Here is a 15,357-nt window from a genome sequence, read left to right on the forward strand (position 1 = left end):
TTGTGTGTGGTTGTACTTTGTTTGATCGAGACTGTCCTGTCAGCAGTGAGTTTATGAAATTATCCAGGATTGCACAGCCTACAGTTTCCTCCATCGAAGAATACACTGCCTCACGTATCATAGTAAGGTGCTGTACATCTTAGATAATTCAGAACTTGCATCTATGAATTGTATCTGAAAAACAGTGAGGGATTTTAACAAACAGCTGCAAAATAGTGCACTATTTGTTGAAGTGGATTTATTATGCATCAAAGCACAGAAAAAAATCATGATAAAGTAAAATAAACCTTTATTATTTTAGATTTTTTTTTTACAATCACACTTTTTACAGCCTTAAAAGCTCACAGTCATTGCAGATCCACCAACGACCACTGCATGATGAATACATCACTTGCTCGCGAACGCCATGATCTGCTCCTGCAGAGGCAGAAAGAGACATCAACTCAAAGACTGTGTAACCTTTTAATCATGCTCACTGAAAGCCTGTAACAAGTGAGAGGCACTGCTGACCTCGATACAAGACCTGTAAACCAGTGAAATCACAACATTTAATATGGAAAAGATGTCACGTTTAACTTTGTGCCTCCATAGTGAAATGCCTTTACAACCGGGTTACAGTTGTGTTGGTCTGAATCACTTAGTAGGGAATAAAGCCATTTCACATGAGTGGTCGGTAATAAAAGGGGTGTGAAAACACAAGCCAACACCGCTGTCCGCTGCCCCAGGGCCAGCCCTGTACCCCACCCACACACTTTTGGTAACACTAAATTTGGGGCTAAACTTAGATGCCATAGTAGTAGGTTCAGAACCCTGGAAATTATAGACACCGCTAAAGTAAAGCTCCGTGTAATCAGAAAAGAGGTTGGAAGGGGGGTTACGGGGGTGGAGGTGGAGCTTAGGTTTGACAGGTGGTTGGTTGATATTATCTGAGTGATGGTCAGGTTCACTGGGACGTACGGCAGGACATGTTTGGAAGCAGGAGCTACCAGAGAGGGAGCTTACTTTTAGAGCTGGGAGCATGTTGGTGGCCTGCAGACCGAAGGTGCGTAGGAGGACCACAGGAGCAGCGTTAGTGGAGTAAAGGCGTTTCATGAGGTCGATGGCAGCCATCATGGGCAGATTGTGTCGCTGACGTTCAGTTTCATACTCTAATAGGTGCTGCATGGCTCCTGCACAAACAAGCAAAGACTTGGGGTTAAAAACCGAGGACATACTGTAGTTTAAATTTGTGTATGTCTGTCATATGTTTTCTACATTAAGTCATGTTGCTATTTCGGCCTCAGAACACATAAATGTGGAAAGAATAAATAATAATATCTCATAACAGGATTTTCATGTTTATGAAAAGCAGCTTACATATAGTTCCTGGCAGAGGGAACAGGAAAACATCAAATAAATGTTGCAGGAAAAGCTGATGCTTTTTATATTGCAGATCAACAACATGCATTTCGACTGGGGCTATGGAAAAGAGCTTAGGGGAAACCACTGCGCTATAGTTGCAGCACTTGTGTCTGTTTAGAGTTCTCACTGACCCAGGTCCTTCCCGTTAAAGGCCGCCTGGCTCAGGAGCTGCGTGAGGCAAGCCACATCCCCAAAGCCCAGGTTGGCTCCCTGACCCGCCAGAGGATGGACACGATGGGCTGCATCCCTGCAAAGACAAACATATCCTCCGCTATCCAAATACCCTCAGAGCGTGGTGTGTTATTTTATACACACTGCAAAGTCATTCCCTTACGTGTGAAGCAAGAGATTACTGAATGTAAATAAATAAACAATTAACAGCACAAAAGCAAACTGAACAAGGTGATTTTTAGGACTTTTTAAATCTCTCATCTTGAAAAATCTTTTAATGTGCAGGCCATTACTTTCTGCACACTATCTTACCCAATCAGAGCCACCCGGTGCCTTATGTACTCTGATGCATGACCCATGCCCAGTGGGAACATGACCCGTGTCTTGGGGCCAATCCCTGCCACACTTGGAGGGAGCTGTCGAGGTGAACCTGCAGACGGCATGATGGTCGACAGCGCACCGCGGAATAGAGAGCCGGCTGTCTCGATGAGCTCAGACTGGTTCTCATTACTCCACTGTCAGAGCGCACACACAGACAGGCAAGAAGACAAAGATGTAGTCACAGAGGATGAAAAATGGCCAGAACAGAGAGAGAAAACAGACATTATCCCTTTGAGTGGACAAAGAAATTAGCTGACATAGGAGCAAAGCTGAACTCCAGGCCAGCGAGGGTGCTTTTTTTTCCCCTCCCTAACTCACTGGTTTGGCAGGGGCCTCGGGAGCTGGGCTAATTAAAAGAAGATGCCGGCCAGGCTATGCAGTTGAATTAGCTCTGTTTGAAAAACATTCCATGCAGTAATGGTCGACACTGGGAGACCACAGGTTTAATTAGCAAACCAGGCCTGAAACCAAACGTGACTCAACCGTGGTGACCCCATCCATCAGCAGGCCCAGTAAAAATAGCCAGCTTGGGAAAAAGGAGTTTCTCCAAACATAAAAAGAATGGATAGGTATATCATTCCCACAGTGAAATATTAGTATTGTATAAACTCAAGTATAGTGACAATAGTATAGTGACAAACAGTGAACAATGTTGTTTGTGTGAGTCACTGGAAACAGCTCAACACGTGAGTAAGTCCATGGAGAACCCCCGCGACATACAGCGTGATGCACACAAACACAGAGATGTTGCAAGATCTCGGTGACACGTGGAATCTGTCGCGAGATCAGCTGTTTGATGGTTAGAGCGAAACTTACGAAGGCAGAGTTGATGGCGTCGACAAAGCTCTCCTCATCCAGCTCCAGCAGCTCCTCGGCGAGCCGATGGCTGGTTGACCACACCAGAGAGCTCTCTGTGTCCGACAGCTGCAGCACACAGAGCGTGGATGCTGAAGCTTTATCAAATGTGACAGGCGGATATTGTGCAACTACAGTAAATAATGTAGATATATTACCGGTAACATAGCAATGGGTCCTGTTGGGAGGAACCTCTGCCATGCGACATTGTTCTCCGTGGGCTGTCCAACACATAAATTACATTCAAATTAAATATTACACTGTAATTGTTTGGCACTGCATTGTACAGCTATATTTTAATTACATATATTGCATATAAAAATAAGATATTATAACGGGTGCTGCTGGGTGGGTGTATTGTTCTCTGCATGCTGACAGTAAAATAACTGTCATAATAAAAACACTCAGTAACATACAATAAGGCTTGCTTAAATATTGGTGTGTGCAAATTCTACGCAAAGTATTAAGCATTACACCGTATGCTTGCGTTGAATGTGATACTCACTTCCGATAGGTGCAGCACAGCAACAACAGCAGACTGGTCATAATTCCACTTCACTGTGGGTATCCCCAATTCCCGCCTCACCATTGAGTTTGGTCCATCGGCACCAATCTGAAAAACAGATGAGGAAAAGGAAAACAGTGGAGAAAAAAAAGGAGAAGGACAGAGGAACAAATCCAAGTTGTGTGATGTAGTCAAACTGACCAGCAACTTGGTCTGAAGAGTCTCTCCATTGGCCAACGTGACCTGGACCCACGGGATGGAGTCTGCTGCGTGGTGGGGCATGGGCCACGTATACTTCACTACCTTGGACCTGTACTTAACTTTGACATTATCTGGCAAACGACAAGGACATAAAACTGGTGACTACAAAGGCAGCAGGGAAAAACAGCAGTGTTCCTTAAAATAAAATGGTATTTGCTGTGACTCCTGCAACAAAGGGATCAATCTTGGTCCTGTGAATGTATCATCACACTAAATCAGTGCTTTGCTCCTTTTTCCCAAAAAAAAAAGAGCAGCTAAAGCAGTGGAAGATCTATAAACCACCTCATAAAACACCACTGGTTTTCCTCCCTGGCACGTGGTAGCTGCCGAGGTTGACATCTGACAATCTTCTTAATGGTCTTGGCCTGCCACACTGCACTGACTAATAGTGTTTATCTACAAGCACACCACGCCACACTTTGCACATGCTGCCAGCTTGTTGGATTTTGCACTAAAACTGCCCATCCTCCTAAAATATCGACAGCTGGTCATCCCAAAACATGAAAGGAGCTACGCTGGCTCATGCTGACTTGGAGCGGGACCCGTCCACAGAACGGCGACTAGTTCCCGAACACGGATGTCAAATATGGGTTTTCGGGGATTGGAGAGCAGGAGTTGCATTGAAAACAGCTGGCGGGGAGCATACTTTTCATGTACTGTGTCTTGAGCATAACAACACCACGGCTAAAATGAGAGGAGAGAAAGAAGCAGACAAACGGGAGGCACATGAGGCAAAAACGTGATGTAACCACACATCCGTTGTTTGGTGCAAAATGTTGAAAACTGTTTATAAATATGCCATTTTAACTGTCAAGCACATAGCAGAGCCGAGTTTTATTTGAGAACCTCACAAAAGTTGGTCTAATGTCAACAGCAACGCAAGCACTATACACTGTCAGCGCTTTAGTGTCTTAAGAGGTGGCAAAGCTTGGAAGCACATGGCAGCTTTAAATAGGTCACTGGACCACTTCACGTGTCCTCAGAGGGTGCCGGGGCTCTGCAGCTCCCAAATTGTGAGGTTTTGATTGAAACTGCAGGAAAAACACGGATGGCTCCAAGAGCTTAACTTGTCTTTAAAAACAGTCACTGGGAGAGAGTACAAATAAACAAAACCTGGGGAACAGGATGGAATAAATGTGGTGGCATTAGTTGCCAGACTCAGCATCCATTAAGCAGATGGAACAGAGCACTGCTACTGTGTGGGGCTTCATGTTTTAATCATAAACTCTGTGCTTACCGGACAGACTGTCCAGCTGTTTGGTGAGCGCAGCCACGACGATGTCGTTCTCCACGATGTACGCCATCTCGTCCTGCAGGTTCTCCTTATCGAATGTGATCAGGGCATCTGAGCAGGCATCCCAAACCTAAATGAGAGACTCATTATGCCTGTGGTCTATGAGTCTATCCTTAAATGCATCCCCTTTCCAAATATATAGCTGGGCAGAGAAGTGCGCTGAACACATCAAAGTTGTTAGCTGCTGTCGGAGGCTGGCACGGCCGCCGTACATCAAACCCCAGAGCGATGGGGGTCACCAACACTCCCTCTGTTCAGCTTAATGGAGCTCCCTGAGGTGGAGGACCAAATGACATTTTGTGATGTGGATTTTCGCAAACATTTTCTTGGAAACACAAATAACAAATGACATGTTTGTGAACATTACAGAGTGAGTCAATATTTATCCGTGACCATAAAGCGGCAGAATGAGATATAGTTTTAGGCTACTGTAATTCCAACCCTGGAAGTACTGTTTCAGTAAAACATGAGGGGGTGAAAAGTGTTTGTACAAGGTTAATCTTCTCCCCGGTTGTAACTATGGCGACAGAACCCATCATTGTGCAGTAATATGCTGCTGCACTATTTTTTTCCAACTTGCCATAAAGTAGGGGGATATACCCTACAAAAAACCACTAATGGCAGTGGGTTTGCAACTGCTGATAAGTGGTTGGGAAGAAAGATTTACTGGGACCAGCCCAAAAATTGTTTTGGTTTTGTTTAACGCAGGGTGAAATGATGCAGCTCTGGAGTAGAATGGCTTACTACTTTCTGTGCAGTATTTAAATAATACACTTCCTTATAGTTTATAGAGAAAAATGTGAGCAAAATTATGCCCTGGTGGCAAAAACTCCTGCCTTCTGTTTTCTATCTAATCCCTCAATGCTTATTGGACATTTAAGGTGAAAGAGTATTTTATTGCATTGAAAGAATGTTATTTAGAGCTGACCTGCAGTACATACTTTCCAGTGCTATGGCTGGGATGTGTATGACCGAGATTCAGTGTGCAAACAAGCCAAAACAGCGGTAGCGGAGTGAAGGTATAATGGGAGAGGTACACTACCATAATCACTGTAAGGCACTGCATGATGACATCTTAGGCCCAGAGAGAAACCCTGCGGTCGAGTGTTTGGTACACGCCAACCACATCTTACAAGAGGGCCTGAGCCTGCACCCGCAGCCGTAGAGCCGGTTCACTTTGCAGCAAACAACCACTCTCCCAATCTTTCATCTTCTTCCCCTTGTTCACATGAATCTTCATAATTAGAAGATGTGGGGAACGAGTACCAATTTGAAAATGTCAAAATGATTTATTCTTCATAAAAAAGATGGCTTTAATAAATAAAACTTGCATGGTCAGAAAGCCTTCCACTACCCTGAATGAGCCTCTGTTTTCTTCTTCTTTTTTTTTTTTAAATATACCTTGTGTTCTTTGGCATTCAGTGTGCCACAGAGCCTACAGCACTACTGAAAAGGCATAAATTGCTCAAAGGAATGAACAAAATGCATGCTACGTGAAACCACTGTTTGCCATTTTAATGTGAACAATTACACATCATATACATGATTATATGATACAGTATTGTGTTGCTTGTTCATTAAGCTGAATGACTGAGTAGAAGCCGAGAGTCACAGATTTTTCTCTCCACAAATTGTATGGTACAATGATTGATGGATGACAGAAATACATACAGCATGCCAGTAAATTAGAAAGTCTAGAGGACATATGCAGAAAAACTCAAGTTGTGTAACAGAAGGATTCTGGGAGATGCTCAGCGTTGCACAGGGTTCTAGTTATTTTTGTCTGTCGTAAATTTATACTTTCCTGAACTTTTGACATAGCATGGTACAATGGTAGTTACTGTACTGTAGTGTATAGACTTAAGGTAATAGATCAACATACCTGCATCTTTTTATACGGCTTGCACCTCATCTTTGTAATGTGCTCCCATGCTCCAACACCTGTGTGTGTACATACAATAACATCACTAATTTAATACAACAATATATGCCCGTATATTACAAATAATCCTAACCATATTCTCAAAGTCAAAACACTAATCTAGAGTTGGACTGGGCAAATTTTGGCTGCACTGAGACCAACAGCCAGGTGTGAATCAAGTTATGTGGATGTGTTTTCCTCTGTTCAGAAGTCCACTAACTGAAAAAATATTATATCCTGCTTTAAACACTTATTTGATAAGTGTTTAAAGCAGGATATAATCTGTGGTAAACTTGACTATTGAATTGACAGTTATCGTTCATTGACCTCTCACTCATCGTTTGTTTTTGTGCTACATGCTAGAACTTTAGCTTGCCTTATCATGCTGCCACCACTTGCAGTAGTGGGTATCTAAACTGTCTTATAAGCAATACAACCAGAATTCAAAACACCATGTAAACTTACTGTGAATGTGGCCAAGCCTGAAAATGTGCTGAGTTCCATAAACATGGGACAAATTCACTGCATGTCTTTACTTTGTGTGCAGGTGCCAATGGTAGCCAATGACATCAGAGCAGAGCACAACATCTCACATAAACTCCTCCACACTGCACCATTACATTCCTATCAAATACTCTAATGACATTTCAGTGATCAAAATCTGATAAAGTCTCTGATCAGATAAATAGGTTCATACTGTAAAGTCAGTAAATGGTTAACAAACAGTGCAAGGGAGCTAAGTTTATTTGAGATATTAAGCAAAACTTGTTAGTCTCTGTCTCTCACGGTCTCTCACTCAGATTATTATTACTAAAAATATTACCATGGTACACTGGTGAGTGTGACCTTCTGGAGAGATGTTGAAATTGTTGCTGTTGTCTTATCACTGAACTCTTCAGTTGCCCACATGCTGAACTAGATGTTATTTTAAGACATGAGAGTCCAATAATCAAATTAATTTTACCTAATGATTATTGTCTACATAACTGCACTGACAAAATGCACAGGTCTGACTGGACTGAAGTTCATATTCAGGTATTAGTTTAGAATAGAATATGTTTTACAGACAAATCCAAGTTCAGCTAAAGTTACACAACCTGATACTCCCTTTCCCTGGCTTGCATAATCTATTGTGTTGAGAAACATAGCTTTAAGTACAAGTTGGGCTGTAGTAAAACTCAAATCCTTAATGAAGAAAAAAAGTGTCATGAGAAGTCCGAGGTGACCTATCACAAGAGGAACAACTGAGGTCAGATATGATCCCTGCTAAGCTCGGATGACTGGACAGTGTCTGATCCCTGGCTTACCTTGTGGGTGCCATGTACTAGTCTAGTGCAACAAGCTTCTCAAAGGAAGGAAGCTAATCACCACAAAAATAACTTTTTGATTTATTTTCTGTCTGTAAGGCCTTTCAACACAAACACAACAAAACTTGATATAAACCATTATTTGTGTTAGGTTTAGAAGAGAGTGTACTGTACCGCTGAGGAGGGTGGCAGAGCCTGGACTGATGGAGCTGACTCTGGTACTGTAGGTGTCTGGGACCTTGTCCATCACTTTCTTGTTGCCTGCTTCAAGCAGCAAAATCTTCTTACCCACCAAATTGGGATCCATGCCTGTCAATAGTTAATGTGTTATATGTTATATAAAAAAATGACAGCACTTATGTAAGAATGAGTCTCAGATGTGTCACTAGAGCAGCCTGGATTATTAAAGTCTTGTGGTGTGTATGAGTGTTTAATTTAGGTATTTTACAACATGTTTTTTCCTATTGCACACCATCTTATACTGCTTTTTAAATAGATTTTGTGTTACATGTTTCTATGTGACTTTCTAAAGATAAGCACGTAAGAGTGAAGGGAATGAGTACTACTTTACACAGCTTTCTAATACTACCTTTAATCTTCATGTGGACAGGTTAATAATAGATGTCACACACTAAAATGTGGTTACTGGCTTGGAGGGAATCACTCACCTAGGGAACATGCCATTGCAGATCCAACCATCCCTCCCCCGGATATAATAACATCATAAACCTCATTCTTGGCAGAATCGTCTCCATGTTCTGCACTCACTAATCCTCGTCTGATGATTTTTACAGCAGGTACATGCTTTTCTATGATAAAACACCGGCCAAGTCCGTTAAAGGCCAGCGCCGCCTTTGTGAGCTTGTGCATCATTCAGTCTTCACCCTGTCTTCATATGAGACAAGCCGCGTATTAAACAAATGAAACCAGTCCAACTCCGAAGCCTGAAGTACTTTCACATGCCAATCAGACAGACGTGTCCCCTTGAATGTGTCCTAATAAGAGCAGCTGTGTAATCCAGCCATGTTGTGTTGACAAGCGCTCCCGAGGAAGTACTTCCGGTTTCTTGTCCAATCACAGAGGACATCCGTCGCGGATGGCGCTGGTGCTTCTGTCCACAGACAGTGCTAATGCTACCAAAAATTGACGACTGAATGCAAATAGAGGAGACTTGCTTCATTTCTGGTGTGATGTGAAGTGTGTGTTAACTTTATATCAACAACAGACATCTTTAACTTAGCGCATAGCTGCAGTGCATCTTGTCAGCGAAGAGTTTGGAAGACGCTCCGACAGAGAAATACTACTTCCCAAAACTCGCCTTTTACTATCAGGTTGGCGGCTCATTATTGCTTTCAAGTTGAATTTCGTTGACTCCACTCATTTGTAATGTGCTTTAAGTGGCATAAGATAGTCAGGAGGTTTGTATATAAGTATAACAGTAAATACGTGTTGAAGCTGTAGCTTAGCTAACGCTAAATACACCTCACTAAGTCGATATTAAACACTGTTGTGGGCGCAGAAGTCTGGTTACCATGGTTACCCGTTTATGCAGACTGGCGGTGAAGTTTGAAGTGTGTAATTTTTTTCAGTAGGATATAATAATATATATTATCAAGATATTAACGATTATTATCATTGTTATTAATCAGCCGATTAGATTTTCGATGAACTGAATGATTCAGTGATGGAAGAAGTATTTAGGTATTCTACTTATGTAAAAGTAGTGATATCACAGTTGAGAAATGTGAAATTATACTTAAAACACCAGAAGTAAACGTATAGATTTCTTCATGATAATAATAATAGTATATTATTGTATTATTGTTGGATTAATGTGTGCATCATGTTCATTTTATAACTGGTAAATGTGGGGCAGATTTTAAATACTTACCAACCAAAGTTATCAAATCTTGTAGTGTACAAATATAAAGTAATAATACTCAAGTAAAGTAGAAATACCTGAAAATTGTACTGTAATGTACTCCAGTATATTCTTTATTTGATTATATAAAATTCAGACAACTTGAACATTTTCATTATTTAAGTTTTGAATAGTGAAAACTGTTCATCACAGTTTTCCAGAGTCCATTGTGACAGTATAAAATGTGTGTTTTCTCTACCAATGGTCCAGACCCAAAGATATTCAGTTTACAGAAAGAAAACCAGCACATGTACACATTTGTGAGGCTCAAACCAGGGATTTACCTGAATGTTCCTTAAAAAAATGAACAAACAATGAATAAACAAATAATAATTTAGACAATGGAGACATAAGAAGATTGGTGTTTCTGCTTGATAAATGACTTAAATGACAAATTGACAATTCAAATTGTCAATGAAGTTTTGTTTTGTTTTTGCTATACAGGAATTCTCAGACTTTCACAACTTTGCTGGTTTCTTACTTTACCCTCCTTGGTTTTTTCTGTGTGTGTTTGTTTGTTTTGTTAGACAAACATGTTGAAGCTGGAGGCTTTGCTGCAAGATGGACTCAGATCAGAGTTAATGCTCCAGCAGCAGCTGAAGGCTCTGAGTGAGGCCTTCAGACAGCAGCTGCAGGAGACAGAGAAGAGACAGGTAGAGGAACTGGAGAGGAGGATTCACCTGAACGCTCTCCTGTCAACAGTACACCCAGAGTCTGGTGATAAAACAGAAATGAGCCGTCAGACCAAGTAGGTTTGCTTTATTGTCTTTTTTTGTGTTGTTTTAATTATAATATACATAATATTTTCTTTAAAATCGTCACTGATTCTTCAGACATGTAGGAATGAGGAGATCAATCTCTACATCTGCCCTGACCTCAGACAAAGAGACTCCACATCATCTTAAACAGTCCGAGAGACCTAACTCGTCCGCCCCAGCTTCGGTATTGTCAACAAACCGGAAGCACTCTTCAGTCAGGACATCCATGCTGACTCCTACCAAGACACAACAGTGTGAACGGGCAGCTTTATCTAAAACAACACAGATGAGCAAAGAGGAGGAGGCCGAGGCTGAATGTCAGAGGAAGTTCAGTGCTCCTCCAGTCCCTAGCCATGTCGTTCAGCCCCTCTATCGGGAGATGATGGAGCAGAGAGAGAAGGAGAGGAAGCAGAGTCACGAGCAGAGGAAGAACTTCTTGCTCTCCATACAAAAACCTTTCAGCTTCCAGGAGAGAGAAAAGGAGAAACAAGAGAAGCTGATAGCTATGTTGAACCATGTCTCACAGGATGAGAAAAACAAGGTTCCTACTGTCAGGAAACCTCCTCATAAAGTAGAAAAAGACTTGACAGGTTCTGAGCTAAAAGGTGGGTTGATTGTGTCATTTGCTTCCCCCCAGATGAGACAATGCATCCAATGTAGTGACAAAATGGTAGCTCACAGTTCAACAGCTACTGAATTGCTTTGTCCTTCAGACTTTGAACGTGTTTTAAAATGAATAGCCTGTAATTGAGAGACATTGCAATTGTTTAAACACAACAAACTAATGCAGTGTCATATTGAATGTACAGCTTCCACCTTATCTGACTGTAATTCTGTGCAGACCTTGAGGAGGTCCACACTGAGACAGTGCGACTGGAGAATTCCACTGTGTCCTGCAGCCCTAAACTTCGCACTGCTGAGCGCACCAGGAAAGAAAAGCTGGGATTCCTGGACGAGAAGCCGAGCTTCCAGCCAAAAATCATCCATCAGGTCCCCGATTTCAGCAGGTTGCACAAGGCCTTGCAGACAAAGGCGCTGAGGAAAACACAGAGTAAAGATGTGACAAAGTGTCAGCCCTTCTACCTCAGGACATCAGCTCTCCCTGCGAGGCAAAGTCGTATGAGCCCAGTAAAATCACAGGTAAAACTTTCCTTTTCCTCAGACCCATTGCTGTGCTATTCATTCATTCTTTTTAGTGCAGTTTGGTTTAATTACTTCTCAGAATATGTGCTAATTTTAATTTTGTTTCTGTTGTTTTTCATGGTTGACACGAGTTGTCAAAAGCAGTATTAATGGTAGGTAGGGGTCTGAGAATTAAATAATGACTTTCTCAAAAATATTACTTCAGTAAATATAAAGGACAATTCCTGTCTTGAGGAGCCAGTGTCTCTAGAGAAGTTACATAAAAATAAGACATCCAGGACTCTAAAGTACCAGGCCCAGATGGTTTCACGTTATAGTTTTACATAATTTTTTTTTTGAAGTCTCTCACACCTTCTCTGTTTGATGGATGGTTTGAGATACATCCACCCACCACTTTATCAAGTCAAAACCCTTCTCTTTTTTAAGGAGGACAGGAAACTACTAAACTTCTTTAAAGCTCCTGATGTTCTCAGTGACAGACGTGCTAATTACCTCTTGTCTTGTTTAAAGAGGTCCATATCAATAATGACTGCACTACATGTACAGGATCAGACCTAATAAATACAGATGCCAGAGTTTTGCTGACTGTATAATAGTCATGTATTCCTGTGGTCCTTCAACACCCAGAAGTGTTTATTTCATAAAATATGACACAGGAATTTGACCAGGTCACATTTTACTTTCTTTTCTGTGTCTTTTGGGAGCAATTTGTTTGATGATAAACAGATTTATTGTATGGTTTAAGTTCGTGTAGGTCTTATGTGTTATTTTTGAGGCAGTTCAGACCACGTTCCCTCAGATGTGGAACCATAAAGCTATTTAAAATATGTATAATAGGCCATCTTCAAAAGAAGGAATATTCCCCTCCCTTGAACGACTATATTTCAAACTTTCTCCAACTCATAATTTCTGAAATTTAACTCAGGCCCCGTTTCTCCAGTGCTTGATATACTTTTGTCCCTCAGCAAAAATATCAATATTTTCTACATTAATCATGTATTTCACAACAACAATTTTATGTTCATTGAAACTTGTCCATGTGGATGATTCCCACAAGGGCATCACAGAGTTAGATTAATTATAACGGTACTTAAGTTAGAATAACAGTAATTAACACTAATTAACACGAATCCAAAGTGGCAAAATGAACTTTGTGATCAGTGTATGTTTTTTTTTTTGGCTTCCTTTCATATAACATCTGGTTCTGCCCAAAATTATACAATTACCAGAATTCTGTGTCAGAAATTTATGGCAAATTCTGATTTAACCAATGACTATATATAGATATAGTTTGCCATGTTGCTGAATTTTGGCACGTCAAGAGGGCTCTGTAGATACACAATTCCAACATTTGCATGGTAGTATCACACAGATGATATCACTAAATTACTGTATTGTTAATAAATGTCTAACTTGGGAAACTTAGATTGCTACTGTGTGGTTTCTCTGAAAAAATAATATTACATACAACGATTATTCTTCTGAAAATCTGTAAAGTGTACTCTGTTTGTAGGTAGCAGCCTTGCCTATAAAGTCGTGGTACCACCACTATCTCACCATTTAATCTAATATAAATATTAGTGAAGTGTTTCTTGTATTTATTGTTCTCACAGTAATTGTTGATCCACACAAAGACTGGAAAACAAAAGTGATTATTGTTCAGAAATGATCTGTGTTTTGTTTTTATCTTTATCTTACATAATTCATTAATTTATTGGAAAGTATTGTTTCCTAATTTTCCTATAGTACCAAAAATTTCAAACTAAAAATAATTATTTAAGATGGTTTCTTTTCATATGGCTTTGATTTGATTTGGTGTTGTGTCATCTGACAGAAAACATAGCATACACATCACATCCATGTGGTCAGACAATAGATTTTGTTTTGATTTCAGCTCACAAAAGTGTTTACAAAGTGTCTTTTTCTGTGTTGCTGACAGGAACCAAAGATGAGTCATCTCAGTAGAAGCAAGTCACTTGGGGCCTTAACGTCACTGTCCACAGACACACTACCCACATACATCACAGATGCTGTGAGGAAGCGCTGCATGGCCATCAGGTGAACTGGATTATTTTGAAATGACTGTTGAACTTAAGAGTTTTCGTTTATAGTTTCTACACACTAAATATTTGGATCTGCTGATGTTCAGGATATTTTTGCCTTCACAGAAAGTCAATGGAGATGAGGGACAGTAAGAATAGAGAGAGTGCAGACTGGTTAAGGAAGTACCAGATGAGATCCCAGGCCATGAAGAAGACAGTTGCCCTCCATGCAAAGTTGCTGGACCCACACAGCAGCTTGAAAGAGGTGTATAATGAAAAACTAAAGCACCATATGTGAGTACTGTAGTGTTGCAACCTTTGCAGCTCACATCACAAGAAACCACACACGCCTGCCACAGTAGCTCAAACTATAATCTTTTCTTACATGAAGGGTGGCTGACCAACAAAGGATGAGAGAGTACATGAAAGAGTTACGGGACATGAAAGCACGAGTTAGTGAACGCCCTTATTTGTTTGAGCAGGTGAAACAGGTAAGTGACATAAAGCTTAAACATTGCATCATAGTGTAAATGACATGTAACTTCAGTGACATAACTTTGAGTTTTTACTGGCAGAGAAATGCGAGGGCTCATGCAGAGCAGACATACAGGAACAAGCTGAGGAAAGCTGGACTTAAGGAGCAATTTGTTGAAGAAAACGGAGAAGCAATTGAGGGAACATTAGTCTCATCCGGAGTTGAGGATGATGCGGACGTAAATGACCACAGCAATGAAAACGAAGTTCATAGCAGGTACGCAGAGTGAGAATTTTTAGCAAGTTTTGTTCATCCACTATGTAATCCCACTGTGTCCGGTAAAATTATGAATAGCACTGCTGCTTGAGAGCCAAGGACTTCATGTGGTTTGGTCATATTATATTACATAATTTTCAGAGCTTGCCCTGCAGTCTTTAGTGAGGAAAAGACAAATACTGTAGCCAAGTAAAAGTTCGATGTAATTACAATATAGCCATTTTCTAACCCAACATGTCTGATTTAGGGAAGAAAATGTAGACGACGGGGAGAAAATTGAAGATGTGGAGGAGGAGAGCGTGAAGTCCAAAAGGGAAGAAATGCCATGATCAAAAAGGTTCAGGCGGCACAGAGTTTTTTGTGGCCTCTCCACTAGAAAACAACACTGTCCTCAAAAATGATTCATGTCACGGCTAACTATCCACACCAAACGTTTGATAGTTTAAGATGTGCAACTATAAATTATGAAATTACAAAACATCTGGACTTTATATTCACAAATATAAGAGATAACAACTGGAAGACAATAAAAGTTTATAGAACTATATATATAACTATATGTATATGAGTAATTAATATTTTATATGCTATATATATATATATATATATATATATACACATACACACACACACACACACACATACA

At 40.6% G+C, this 15,357-nt stretch overlaps 2 protein-coding genes across 4 annotated transcripts; one reads left to right on the forward strand and one right to left on the reverse strand.

The window, feature by feature from the left end:
* Positions 1-272: 272 nt before the first annotated feature.
* coq6 (coenzyme Q6 monooxygenase) lies at positions 273-9,137 on the reverse strand. Its single transcript, XM_018690187.2, has 12 exons — positions 8,765-9,137; positions 8,271-8,405; positions 6,751-6,809; positions 4,812-4,938; positions 3,515-3,645; positions 3,314-3,421; positions 2,967-3,029; positions 2,770-2,877; positions 1,885-2,087; positions 1,533-1,648; positions 1,003-1,169; positions 273-417 (listed from the first exon to the last, which is right to left on the reverse strand). Exons 1-12 carry the CDS (start codon positions 8,967-8,969, stop codon positions 388-390), a joined length of 1,452 nt encoding a protein of 483 aa, XP_018545703.1. The 5' UTR covers positions 8,970-9,137; the 3' UTR covers positions 273-387.
* A 33-nt stretch (positions 9,138-9,170) lies between these two features.
* On the forward strand, positions 9,171-15,258 carry fam161b (FAM161 centrosomal protein B). 3 transcript variants are annotated; one of them, XM_018690184.2, is made up of 9 exons: positions 9,172-9,427; positions 10,545-10,765; positions 10,851-11,380; positions 11,617-11,915; positions 13,858-13,976; positions 14,087-14,254; positions 14,352-14,451; positions 14,536-14,711; positions 14,959-15,258. In XM_018690184.2, exons 2-9 carry the CDS (start codon positions 10,551-10,553, stop codon positions 15,038-15,040), a joined length of 1,689 nt encoding a protein of 562 aa, XP_018545700.1. In that variant the 5' UTR covers positions 9,172-9,427; positions 10,545-10,550; the 3' UTR covers positions 15,041-15,258. The 3 variants fall into 3 exon arrangements, with proteins under 3 accessions (XP_018545701.1, XP_018545700.1, XP_018545698.1); XM_018690182.2 differs by having other exon boundaries at positions 9,173-9,427; positions 14,536-14,720; XM_018690185.2 differs by lacking the exon at positions 14,536-14,711 and having other exon boundaries at positions 9,171-9,427.
* Positions 15,259-15,357: the final 99 nt, after the last annotated feature.

The sequence above is a fragment of the Lates calcarifer genome, linkage group LG19, assembly GCF_001640805.2.
Source record: "Lates calcarifer isolate ASB-BC8 linkage group LG19, TLL_Latcal_v3, whole genome shotgun sequence".
Classification (NCBI taxonomy): Eukaryota; Metazoa; Chordata; class Actinopteri; family Centropomidae; genus Lates; species Lates calcarifer.

Bases quoted from the DNA above. Each gene is read 5' to 3' on its own strand.
- coq6 (XM_018690187.2), bottom strand. From the start codon at position 8,969: ATGATGCACAAGCTCACAAAGGCGGCGCTGGCCTTTAACGGACTTGGC. The intron at 4,939-6,750 runs GTATGTTGATCT...TCTCTCATTTAG, and splicing joins AGCCGTATAAAAAGATGCAG to GTTTGGGATGCCTGCTCAGA. The intron at 418-1,002 runs GTAAGCTCCCTC...CTGCCTCTGCAG, and splicing joins ACATGCTCCCAGCTCTAAAA to GAGCAGATCATGGCGTTCGC.
- fam161b (XM_018690182.2), top strand. From the start codon at position 10,551: ATGTTGAAGCTGGAGGCTTTGCTGCAAGATGGACTCAGATCAGAGTTA. The intron at 11,381-11,616 runs GTGGGTTGATTG...AATTCTGTGCAG, and splicing joins GACAGGTTCTGAGCTAAAAG to ACCTTGAGGAGGTCCACACT. The intron at 14,452-14,535 runs GTAAGTGACATA...TTTTACTGGCAG, and splicing joins TGTTTGAGCAGGTGAAACAG to AGAAATGCGAGGGCTCATGC.